General features: G+C 36.7%; 1 protein-coding gene across 1 annotated transcript in view; it reads left to right on the top strand.

Moving 5' to 3' along the window:
* podxl2 (podocalyxin-like 2) overlaps window positions 1-11,578 on the top strand; it is a 36,558-nt gene extending 24,980 nt beyond the window's left edge. Inside the window, exons 4-8 of the mRNA XM_015348023.2 lie at window positions 1,505-1,579; window positions 4,765-4,921; window positions 5,995-6,056; window positions 6,876-7,055; window positions 7,468-11,578. Coding sequence (XP_015203509.2) covers window positions 1,505-1,579; window positions 4,765-4,921; window positions 5,995-6,056; window positions 6,876-7,055; window positions 7,468-7,674 — 681 coding nt within the window. The 3' untranslated portion in view covers window positions 7,675-11,578. The remainder of the gene's footprint in view (window positions 1-1,504; window positions 1,580-4,764; window positions 4,922-5,994; window positions 6,057-6,875; window positions 7,056-7,467) is intronic.
* Window positions 11,579-12,944: the final 1,366 nt, after the last annotated feature.

The following is a 12,944-nucleotide window of genomic DNA, read 5'->3' as shown; positions in this document are numbered from 1 at the left end:
GGCGGTTTCTGAAAGCAATGCCGGCAGCAACTTCAGCTTCAGTGGCATGTCGCCTTTGTCACTTTGAGGATAATCTCCTCAGTCGTCACCGCCCTGAACAACATACAGTATATGCAGCAAGTTCCAGCAGCTGTTTGTGAACGCCTGGGGAGAGTTGGCGTAACTACAGGGCAGTATCGGTATAACTTGATATCTAACAGGCTCCAATGAAACATGACTTAAGAACAAGACAAGTGCCACGCATGGAGAGAATGGCAGTGATTTAAAGCACACTTAAACAGGATTCAGGCTTTTAGACCTCCCCCTAAAAAGGCGAAGAAAATGTAGAACTTCAGTGTTCAACTTAGACTCCTGATTATTACTATAACAAAATGCTTATTGCATCTTTAATGCATAATATTACCTGATTTTTGCATTGGCCAGTCTCTTTGATATGTTTTCGTTGGAACTACTACAATCTTCTAAAATACAATCAAAAGTTATTTTTAGTATATGTTTTAAGTTTCTTTTGTAAATAAATCTGTATTCCTCATTCACAGCACGGCTTGTCACTGGAGTCCCTCCGAAATGAGGATGAAAAACATGGTTTTTAACCATGAATGGTCAATAAACCACATTCTATTACTTTAATTGGAGAATTCATGGACGATGAAGACTTAAAATCTTGGAACCGTGCTGCAGTAAATGGCAAATCTCCTAAGGCATTAGGATTCAATATCTACTGATGTGATTCTTAAATATGTGGAAGCTTAAGAAGTGCATATGATAAATACCCAGGAACAAGTGATAGGTTTATTCCATGCTGAAAAGAGAAGAAAGAAAAGACAACATTTCGGCCCTGGAGCCTTCGCCGAAATGTTGTGTTTTCTTTCCTCTCTTTTCAGCATGGAATAAACCTATCACTTGTACCTTTGCAGCCTACGCATGCTGACGCTACCCACCTGATTAATACCTATATAAGCATGTTCTATTTGATGGAAATTTGGGGGGGTTACTTTTTTACTTTTTATAGGTTTGATAGAAAAACTTTTTTATCCTGAGAAAGCCATAGTGAGCCAGAGTCATGAAACCATCTAAAGCCCACATGAACACGGAACCTAATTCCAACTTGTGTTATCTGACTAATTTTCTGGATTGTTTTTTTCTGTATGATGTTGCAATTTCCTGAAATTTTAATGTACATTTGTCCGTTAAAAAGTAGCATAGTTTTTTTATCATTTGCATCTTTAAACACGTGTTAATTTCCTTTTTACTGTCCATTTTTATGCGAGTACTCTAAAAAACCTTTTGTCAACTAAAAACATGTACAGTATATTAGAATGATGTAAACTAAAGTCCAACTATAAATCTCAAAGCCCTGTAAAGAAAAGGGAATTATTAGGAAACAGTGTTATAAAATTGTATTGGCATTGCTTACGCTAGTAAGCAATGTTAATAATACCTTTACATTTGACACGAATGTTACAAAGTCTAATAAATCACTTATTTAAAAATTTTGTTTCAGGTTATTTGTACGGACTGGAGTGATCTTACCGGGAAAGGTTATGTCATCCTCAACATGTCGGAAAACGTTGACTGTGTAAGTTCACACTTTCACAATGATTTAGAGCTGTAACATAATTGCAGGAGCGATAACATGAGTTTCATCCAGCATTTAAGACCTTATCGTAATGCCCAGTGTTGTTTTATTATTGTTCATATGTGCTGTCACTGTTTAGGCACTTTCCAGCAGCTGAGAAAAAAAGTAATGGTGCATCTGTCGCTTGGCTCAATGTGCCTTGTCCTTTTTACCTCTGCAGATGGTGTTTTTTTTCTTGAGACAAAGTATTGTGGCTCAGCCAAGAAAAATGTCAAATGTGACATGAGGTACAGTATATGCTGTATATACACACACACTGTGGTGTCCTGGGGGTGGAACACATGTTGTGTTTTAATAAGCAAGGTCTTAGTAGGCAGAGCAGTGGGAGACAGGAGTAAAACAAACTGAAACAGATTTTTATTGTGGGTCTTTACACTTGGTGCTGCTTCTCGCTCAAACAGAACAATACCACACAAAAACCCTGTTCTTCTTTCAAGGGCTGTCCAGACGTCTTGGGCTGTTCCACTTGCTGTCTCACAATGAAATGCCCACACGTCTTGTAATCCAGATCCAGTGATGAAAAGATGTGGCTTTACTGGATGCATTTCTTTCTTTTCCCGTTGGCCTTTTCTTTCTTTTTCAGTCTCCATCTGTTTCGCATCCAGACACTGGCCTATGTTTCCTAGGTTCCCAAGGAAACCTCTTTCTCACCATTCCTTCTCTTTCATATGCTGTCATGCTCCCTTCCTCTCACACCCAGCTTAGACTCTCCACAACCCCCTTCAGTCTGACACCTCCACTCAGAATGGCTTGGCTTGCTCCAATTTGGGAAGAGCCATGTGCTAGGTTTTAAACTTTGACCCGACCTTTCCCTCAGATGGCTGAGGCATCTGGGAGTTGTAGTCTCCTATCACGTTCCCACCTACTGTAATAACCTGAGACAAATCTAATAATTGCATTGTTGTCAGGGTTGCAATAAGGTTTTTTAATAGTTTATGACTCTTACCCTGTTTAATCACAAAATTACCCTGAAGCAAAAACCCGATACTTATTTACCTAGGGTCCATTCCCCCCTCACACTGAAATCTGGAATAGCACATTGCTAAATATATTTAATCGTGCCCTGTGCATGAACATTTTTTCACCACCAAATACATACTTCAAGGTACAATGTGACATCATTGCAGAGGTGAAAATTAAGTGCTAGGATTTTTAGTCTAACTACACTGTGATGTGGAACATTATAGAGCTTAAAGGAATAATTAGCATGAATGAGAACCTGACCATTTACACTCCTATGTGTTTACTTCAAAAAGATTATTTTTTTCTAGTTCTTCCAGTATTTCATATCTAGTATGGCAATTGATGTCAGAATTCATTCTACATTTTGTTTGAAGCTTCAGAAGTATTTACATTCTAAGAAATGTATATTTTTCAGAAAGATATGAAAATAGGAATTCTAGAAGAACGCTTGAGATCAAAAATTACTTTAAACGTATCTTCTGTAGTTCCAGATTAGGTGACACATCTTGCTTAAATCTCGTTCATTGCTTGGTATGAAAAGAGTATTATATTAGTGTGATTCTTGTCACACACAATTTAGACACTTTAGACGATTATTTGTGTCTTCATACTGCTTAATTGGAAAAACTGTTACAGTACAGAGATCAGATATGTGAGTTTATTTTATCTAGTACTAGCTACTCACCTGTAGAGCTTTCATTTCTCTGTTAAAAAGTTTCCAAAAGAATTACATTGTAATTGTGTTTGCAGGATCACACTTACTACTAATTTCTGCAAATTTTAAAATATAAATCCATAATATTAGTTTCAGAAATCACTATTTAGATGTTAACACACTGTTTGGGATTGTATCTCAGTTACAGCATTTCATCGCTGATAAAAGTTTGTCGCTATGTCGCTAATTTATCATGTCTCGCCTTATAAATTTAGCCAATAGGATGCACAATTTCTCATTCCTTTTTAAATAAAAAAAAGTTCAAATACATTTTCCAGCATTTCCTTCCCTCAGTGACTGATGTCTGGCGCAATCACAACATGCATGCAAAATAAGGTCCTAGACCATTTTAAATAGCTGTGAGTAACTTGTGGCACCAGAAGATGCAGCCTTCCCATTGAGTTTGATATTTCCATGGAAACGGTGTGAAGCCATTTATTATAATTGACATGACCTTTTCAGTCGTCAAGACAACCAATGTGAATTTGAGGGCCCAATGGAAAGCTGTGTGAAAAAAATGGCTCAGTTAGGTGGATGTGCAAAGAGAATTCCAGTGGATAGGTGCTCTGTTTGAGACTTGTTCAATAATCGTTACACACGGGAACTTGATTTAGATTTTTCTAAAGTAACTTTTGGAAAAGGTCAAAATTTCCCCTTCTAATTTTGTACTTTTTCCCTGGTTTTCCTGTTCATTTCACAACATGTTAACTGGCTTATACCTGTATTCCATTAAGACTAACACGTGTGAGAAAACGCTTCAGGATGCAGTTTTCTTGTGAATGCTGATTGCTTGTGATTTTACATGTACTGGTTACTTTGGGAAACATTTTCTGGAAACATTTTGCCTTTGCGCAGTCAGGAGAGACTCTGCGCTTGAGGACTTGTGTTGGTTTTCTTCACAGAAAATAAGTGCATTCGTGGTGTGGTTCAAATCACTTTGTTGATATGTACGATGACAGACCATGTCTACTTGATGTGAACATCATGGAGTACCTTAGAATTGAAACTGTACAAAGAATAACGAACTCCTACAATACATTTCACTGCCTTATAAATAGCCTGTTTTGCAGCTGTTTTTTCGTACAGTAACTAAAGGCCATGAAGTGGACAATCAATGTTACTCTACACTGTTTAGCAGTCATAGACAGAACATAGCTAGCAAACAAGGAAACTCTTTGGGACAGACAGACTATCAATGATATTTAATCCACACAAAAATTGTACACATTTTTCAATGTCTTCTTTTCTTATTATTACACAAAACAGGGGTATAAACCTACTGAGCTGGTATAATAATTAATAAATGTGGTTCAGTAAGTGGGCTCAGTGTGTGGGTTGTGTGTGTACATCCTATCCTCATCCCTCCTTCATGTAATGTTACTTATTTCACGGCTTTGGAATTTCATAGATTTTTTGGGATGCCATTGTAGGACTTTGTGTTTTTCAGGATACATTCCGGGTGGAAAGTGGGGACAGGCTCCTGGAGATGCTGGAAAGTGCTTTCTCTAGGAAGATGAACAGCCCCCAGGGATCCTGGTTTATTTCCCTCACCAAGCCTAACCGGCAAGACAAACAGCTGTTGATGACTCTGGCCAGTGAACAAGGTAAAACCTGTTATGAAGGGTTATACACCAAATAACCTGGGCACCTTTACTCAAAGGCAGATTTAATATGAGTCACAGCTTTCCAGGCATAAGGAAAACATTCTTATGTCACTTAATCTAAATGCCAATTTCTCTGGCAAAAAAGGTTTAAACCCCCTTATCAAATGCTCTACTTTAAGCAGCAGAATGATAAAGGCCACCTGATTCACATCATCCAGTTTCCTATCTGGAGTTATAAAGCCAGTTATGGCCCTTTTCATCTGTGCCTCCAAACTGCCTGCTAGACACTCCCTAAAAAGGGCACAAGCTCCATGCACAGAGAGTAGAAAATGATCAATTAAACTGCCTGCCTCTGGTCTCAAAGTTATTTTATTTGAAACACAGGACTAAGTTAGCCTTTCTCTTAATTTTGTCATGTAAATGTCAAAAATAGCATTTTTCATAATCCCAAAAATACCAAATGTGGGAACAATTGACCAGAGAAATATTACATAAGACTGTGACTCCAATTCTGGTTTAACTTCAACATACAAAAAACCTTTACCATGCACATTTAAGACAGACAACAAGCATTTGACTTGTTCCAGTTTTCAGTTCTTGACAGCACTGTAGTTTTATTATACAGTAACACTAGGTGTCAGTGACATCTTCTGATGGGCTGCAGACTTTGATGTACTTTTTAGTTTTTTGCAAGGAATTATGCTCTGATAATTTTACCAACAACACTAAACACAAAGTATTAAAACGTTTGTTATATGTGTCTCAGATGCATAAATTTGCCAAATATTTTAGCTTAATGACCCAGTTTATAGGTCCCTAACTTTAAGATTAATTTCAGTTTTGCTTGCCCCAATGCAAAAAATGGCTTTACTTTTTCTTGCTCTAAATTAAACTTTCAAAATCTGTGATGCTTCTTCCTGGATTTGCAACTTTCAATTTTTAATTATCAGACACAACATGGGGAGTAAGTTTGACTATAGACCAGAAGGTTTCAGAAATAGTGCTATAATACCAAACACTCCCACTCCTTCAAGTTGGTGAATTACAGTTTCTTTTGTGTGTGTGCTCTGCAGGAGTTATTCCAACAAAAGAAGTGCTGTCGATGCTTGGAGAAATCAGGAGAAGTTTATATGAGGTAAAAAGGAGATATTTACATTCAAAGCCTTGATTCATTAATATGAGCACCACTGACAAACAGGGAAACTGTACTAAAACACTATATACACAAGCACAGTGTGGTCCACTACAAGATTACAGTGGACAACCCACAGTGGAAGCAGACTAAATGATTTTCCTTATCAGTGGTTCTGTGACTTCAACATTTCATCATGTCAATCTGTTCTGTGCATTGGACAGATACTGTACCAATAAACTTTTTAAGAATTTAAAACTGAGTTTTCCTCCATTCGCTAAGTTTGAAAGTTGATTCATCTTAACTATTTGTACATAATCTGTTCTTAAAAATAAACAATGCTCACATTTTTGCTTTTCAAATATCTGGAATGATCAAATTTGCCTTAATTAGTTCTGCCATTTTGTAAGCTCTGGAGATATAAGTCCCATTGTTTCAGCTACAAGTTTGCTGTAATTTCACAACATTTTTAAAAACAAAGCCTTAATTTCCTTTCATACTAGACTGCCAGGGCTACATTTCAGATACTACTATACAGTATACTAATATATTGTAGCACAGTTTAGAAAGCTGTTGTGTTGGTTGCATGTAGGTTTTTTTAAATAACTGCAAACTATGCCAGCTTTTCTATGGTTATACTTGCACAATAATATTATATAAATGTATTTAAATGTTGTTCCTGTGATAGAGTGGCTTCAGTTCAATATAATTTTTAATTTGGTTATTGTGAAGTGCTTTGCAGAGTGCGGTTGTAGCTAAATATAAACGCTTAGTGTGCTGTAAATTAGTGTTGTTGTAAAATATCTATTCTTTGTGTCTCAGATTGGCATCCAGAACTACACCAGTGTGACTAGCTGCCAGTCCCAACCTAGTCAGACACGTAGTGACTATGGGAAACTCTTTGTGGTGCTGGTCATTATTGGGTCTGTCTGTGTGGTTATCATCGTATCTGGTCTCATCTACATCTGTTGGCAGAGGCGTCTTCCAAAGCTAAAAAACATGGTAGGCCGGATTTTTGATGAAGAATCTCTGAGTATCAAAATATTTTATTGATAGCTCACATAAAGAAATGTCCATAAATCTAAGTTTCCTTGTTTCTTAAATTTCCTACACTGTATCAGTTTAGCAAAATGCTGTGCACTGTGTGTGTGAGACGAGGGTTTGAATGAACGGATAGAGTGCAAAACCACAGGAAGTGCAAAAAAAAAGAATATTTTGGGTGAGGGGCAGCATAACAGTAATATAAGTAAATATTCAGGAATTAGGATAAAAGGGTTGTGATTAGTTTTCTGAAGGACTTGAAATGTTCTGCATTTTTGCTGGGCATACTAGTTCTGCTATTTCCAAAAGCCCATAGGTGCGTAATTATTAGAAACTTATCATTAATAAATTGTTTGGCCTTTACCTCCCTCAGTCACATGGCGAAGAGCTCCATTTTGTGGAGAACGGTTGCCACGACAACCCAACCCTGGACGTCGCAAGTGACAGCCAATCGGAGATGCAGGAGAAGAAGCCCAGTGTAAACGGGGTTGCTGTGGATGGTGGCGGTAGCTGGCATGTCTTAGTTAATAAGTCAGCGAAAGAGGATGCAGAAAACCTGGAGGAAGACACCCATCTTTAACAGGAAAGAACTAGACCACAAAGGTGATGTGTTTTAGAAGACATGTCCTTAAACTGTTCTGAAACACATCTACTTAAATAAGACTGTGAGCTTATTAGCATTTGAGCAAGTAAAATTATAATATCAGCACCATTAGAAATAAAGACTTCAACTGCTTTGCTTTGGGTGTGGGGGGAGAGAGGGGAGAAATCTGCTACTCACCTATATTTCTGAATATTCAAAATGCCAGAAAGATAGTCATCCATGGACCTGCTTCTGTCCACATTGTCAGAAGAGAGACAGGGAGCTATCAAAAGCTGAATTAGTTTTTAAAAGTTTTACTTTTTCATGGCACATTGTAGGTGTTGCATTTTTGAAACAGGATTACCACTAATGTTAGTTTATGAAACATTATGGCTCTGGTGGAATAGCTGCAATCAAAATGGACTTTTCTCCTTAGAAATACGCAGAAACGAACATTTGGATTTTGTTGTTCTTGCACTTTTGCACACATTGACAGCTTCAGGCATTTGAACTGGTAAGAATGTTTTCTGTAAATGAATTTAGAACTGAATATGAGCAGATGAGCATGGACAATGAAATAGTCTAGACTAGATGCTTGTAATCTACTACTTGTGAATGTAATCTGAAAATAATACAAATAATTTCCCATAAGATCACAAATTACTTTTAATGAAAAGAATAAGGAATTCAAAATATTTCAACGACATAATGGTAATTCGGACTGAAGAGGTTTGTACACAATTTTGCGTATTCCTCAGGACAATGTCAATATCATTGATTTGTCACCACATGATCTGAGAAACAGAAAAGTAACAGATATGGCTTAGTTTACTGAAAAGTCTGTGGTTAACTATCCAGACTTTAAAGCTGTTTTACTAATTTTGTTGAAATATTTGACTGCTAACTACAGAAAGCTTAGTAGCTCTGCCCTGTTTAGGGTGATCGATGTTACGACAGGCTATTGGCTTAGTACTGTTTTACTTAGTAGGCAGACAGTTTGGCCTAGATTTAGACTCACTGCACTTTGCTCTGACCTTCCGGGCTTCACAACTCAGAAGTGTCCACTAAGCACATACTGTACACTGCAGGATAAAAAAAAGAATCTGTGTAGATATTGACCTCAGTTAGTGTATTTCTATCTTGTTTTGGTCCTGGATAGAATTAAAACTGAATACAGAATTCATTATTTAAAAACCTGAAATTATATTTATCAGTTTTCATGTGAATCGAGTACTCCGGTTAATGTTAGAAACATTTTAAAGCGGGTGACAGTGTTGGTTATGAGACTACTGTTGGCAGAGACATTGGTAACACTGATCCACATCATTAGATGCTGGTTGCTGTTTTTGTGTTTCACTCTGAATGTGAATGGAAAACAAGACTAGAGTGGAAACTACATGAAAAAAGAAAGAAATGTATAATAAAACAGAAATTGAAATTGAACTGCTGTGTATATCAGTCATTCAAGTACATGCATTAAATTATACACTGTCGCTGTGTTTGAATAAAGAGATCTCGACAGCAGGTACACCTGTTATAAAACTGAGTAAAACATCAAAGTTTGGTTATAATTTGTACTGTACTGTTGTTGAAATGTAATTTAATCATAGTAGGAAAGCAACAGAATACAAAGTCCCAAATGCCATAAAAACAAACTATACTGAATAACAGGCAAGCGAAATAATTTTTCCAAATATTTTTTCATTGGCATGTGGAGCAGTCATTACAGACAATTTACAAACTCCTGTTATTCTTCAGGGGTGTACATGTTTAAATTAATTTAAATAGGTGGCCTGGTTTTCACATTTGGGCTGAAATGATAAACTAATGTTATCACTAAATCTGATGTGGTTTGGCTGCTAATTAGTTTATTCTATGCTTCTTTCTTATGGTACTGTTACCATATTAAACCCATTTAAGGCTATGTCAATGTTCTGAAAGCTTTTAAAATATGGCACATGATTAGAGATTCTTAAGATTTTTTTGTCAGAGCCTTTCTGAACTGCACTGATTTTCTGTAAAATGAGTAATTCACGGTAAAGCGTCATGAAAATTATCCAACAGAGAAACTATAGAAAAAGCAGATGGATTTTAAATACTCATCTAGCATAATCTAGAGCCTGAGGCCTATTAGTACATACGTTAAGCATATCTCTTTGTAAGGTAAAGTGAACAGTAATTGTAGCAAAAGATAGGGTGATGATTACAACTGGAATAAAGTTGCTCACTTTTGAAGTGAAACTCTTAAGTTTGAAAAGCACCTTATTTTATTTAATAAATGACTTTGAATCTTTGACTTTTTGTGTGGTGGTTGTGTAAGCTTAAAACCATACACATAAAACTATACCATTTTGTAGCAATAGGAATCTTCTGTAGCATATGCCTATTGAACATCACAATTTTTAACATGCAAGATTCTTTAAGACAAACAAGGAAATACTGTTTTATTGCAGAAACCTTCTGGTCAAATGTGTTACTTTAATTTTTTTTCAGAATGTAATATCACATAGTGTATTTTATTTACATAGTTTTTTTGTAAAGACTGTAGGTAGGCTTGTTTGCCTTGGTGTCTGAATCTTTTCTCCTACTGTTGACTGTTTACCAGATAGCAGGAGCTAAAGGCCATTGTCTCAAGTCTCTTGAGTTGCGTGATAGAGTAAAAGTAAGCTGTTTTTGCCTTGGACAAAAGATTGTGTTTCATTATTCAGTGTTATATTATTTCTAACTTTTTGTTAAATCCAAAGAAAAATGAGACCTTAAATAAGAGGTTCTGGGACTCCTGAGTGACTCAACCTGTAAAGCCACTCACCTGAACACTGGTTGAGGTACTATGATGTGGAGGTTGTGAGTTCTAGCTTGGGTCATGTTACCCACCCACTGTGATAGGGATTCATCAAGTGGTGGCACACAACTGGTTTGAACACCAACACATTAAGGATGGGGATTAGTCCAGTGGTTCTCAGTCATTGCTATGAGAGAACCACTCCATCCTCTGATTTGTGTTCCTGCCAGGTTCTTTATTTTTGGCAAACAGATTTCAGTTTTGAATTTGTTTTTTTAAAGTTTCTTTCAAGGGGTTTGCAATGTGCCGGTCCCTGAGTTCTAGAATTCCCCTCATTCAGGTGTTAGCAGCTGAACTGGAGCAACTGGAGAAGTAGAAATCGGGAGTGTTTTGTCATTATCATTCTTACTTGTGTCTACTTATCATAAATTGTAAATAGGTCAGAAATAAAGAAATTGCAGATCACCAAGTTGAGGAGCGACTGCATGCTCTGTATGCTGAAATTATTAGAAGTGATAACTAAAGTTGTTTTTTTAGTTAGGGTCTCTTATGATTGCAAAAAAGCCTAAACTAGCAATGGGAGCAATTGCATGAATCAATTCGTGGCAATGATTAAGGGCCCAGTTGGAACGAAAACCAGTGCACACAGTGGTCTTCCTAGGATCAGGATTGAGAACCAATGGTTTAGTCATTGAGCACTGGTATGGTGACTCCTTTCACTTTCCAGTGTAAATGGGCCTCTTCTCCAATCAGTGCTGTCGCTCCTACACCAGGACTGCACTGTAATAAAAGATGAGAGAGACTTAAAGGTGGGGATCTGAAGGCACTTGTCTTCACTTTCTCATTCTGCTCCATAATCTTTTGGAAGGTTTGTAGGTGTGAAATTTTTACACACATGAACAATATACAATTCGCTATTCCAGATTGGGTCGAGTAAGAATAAAATAAATTATGACTTATATAAATGATATACAAAATTCTGATTCGCTCCCAAAGGAAAGAGGAGCGAACACTGAAAATAATGTGGGCGATTGTGTAAATTCGAAAGCTTTGAGTGCTGTAGATTTTCTTTTTAAATACACAGTGCTCTATGATGCCTTTTTAATGATTGCAGTTTGGTAGAGGTGCTATCCTTTAGAAATATGGTCTCGCACACACTTGCAAAGGCTTGCAGGCAAAAAAGAAGAATCTGTTGCTATGGGTTTGAACATCTTAAAATCGTTGAACTTTTGAACATGTCAAAATATTGGCATTATTCTTCTCACTGGCCAGCAGTACTTTTTGCTATAATCTTAAGTATTTATTCTTAGTAATCTTAGTGTTAATTAAAAATGTACGTGCAACATTGCATTCTTTCAGGTCTTTTTAAATTGACCCACTCTGAAGCTTGTTTAGAGTTCTATTGAATCTGTTTTACTTTACTGAAGAGTTGGCCTTGTGAAAAATTGCCACAGGGGACAAAAATAGAGAAATGTATTGCAAGAAGTGTATTTTAAAACTATATTACTGCATTCAGAATGCCTGGAATGAACGATATTTTAAAATATGTCCACCTGACACAAGAACTCCTTGTATTTGTGCAGTGTTTTTCCTACCAAAGGATCCCAAAGAGCTTTAAATAATGGTAGGGAACCCACTCCATCTTCAATTACCTCAGAAAAATAGTACCCACTGGGGTGATGTGTGACATTCTAAACACTACTGGGCAGATCAGGCGGAGAACTGAAAAATGTATTAAATGAATAGGAAATTCTTAAGAAGACCAGATTGTGCATGCTGAAAGTGTTTCAAAACCCCTGCCCCTAGAAGGAGTGCCAATGGATCTTTATTGACCCAGCAGTGAGGATCTGAGTTTAATGTCTCAACTGAATTGTTTTGGAAATTCAAGTTCACAGAGAAGAGTGCCACTTTTCCACCAACACCACTGATCACAGCAACCTGATTAGAGGTCTCCCATCCTAGTACTGACCAAGTCCAGCCTTGCTTAGCTTGTGAGATCTAGCTGCAAGGTGGTAACACTGCTGTCTTGTCTTAGTGTATTGCAGAAACATGTTAACATACAATTTGTGTATGTGTGTGAAATGTATTGAAATTTGTAAATATGTTTTGACAACTGTTTATTCAATTTAGTATGCTGGCATTTTTTTTATTTTGCAATATATATGTAACTTTGAAAATATGTTCCCCAGTATTTCTCTTCTGTATGGGTATATTAATAGACCCAGTCAAGAGTATGTTTGCACAGTTTGGGTGAACTTGCCTGTATATCTCACTGAGTTGACATTTTTCTTCTGTTTGGTTTTGGTATATTATGGAAGTGTGTCAAGAAAATTTCAGTGTTAGTACATATCTATAGTAAAATAAATGTTTTGACAAAAGTCTGTCCTGTTTTTTTTGTCTTAAATGTTAAATTATTCATAAAGTATCATGACAGCACAAACTGATTTCAGGTACCATTCTGGGTGGAGTATTTTAATTCCACTTC

This window comes from Lepisosteus oculatus, chromosome 4 (assembly GCF_040954835.1).
Source record: "Lepisosteus oculatus isolate fLepOcu1 chromosome 4, fLepOcu1.hap2, whole genome shotgun sequence".
NCBI lineage: Eukaryota > Metazoa > Chordata > Actinopteri > Semionotiformes > Lepisosteidae > Lepisosteus > Lepisosteus oculatus.
Note: the sequence above shows the minus strand (reverse complement) of the source record. Positions and strands in the feature narration are given on the sequence as shown.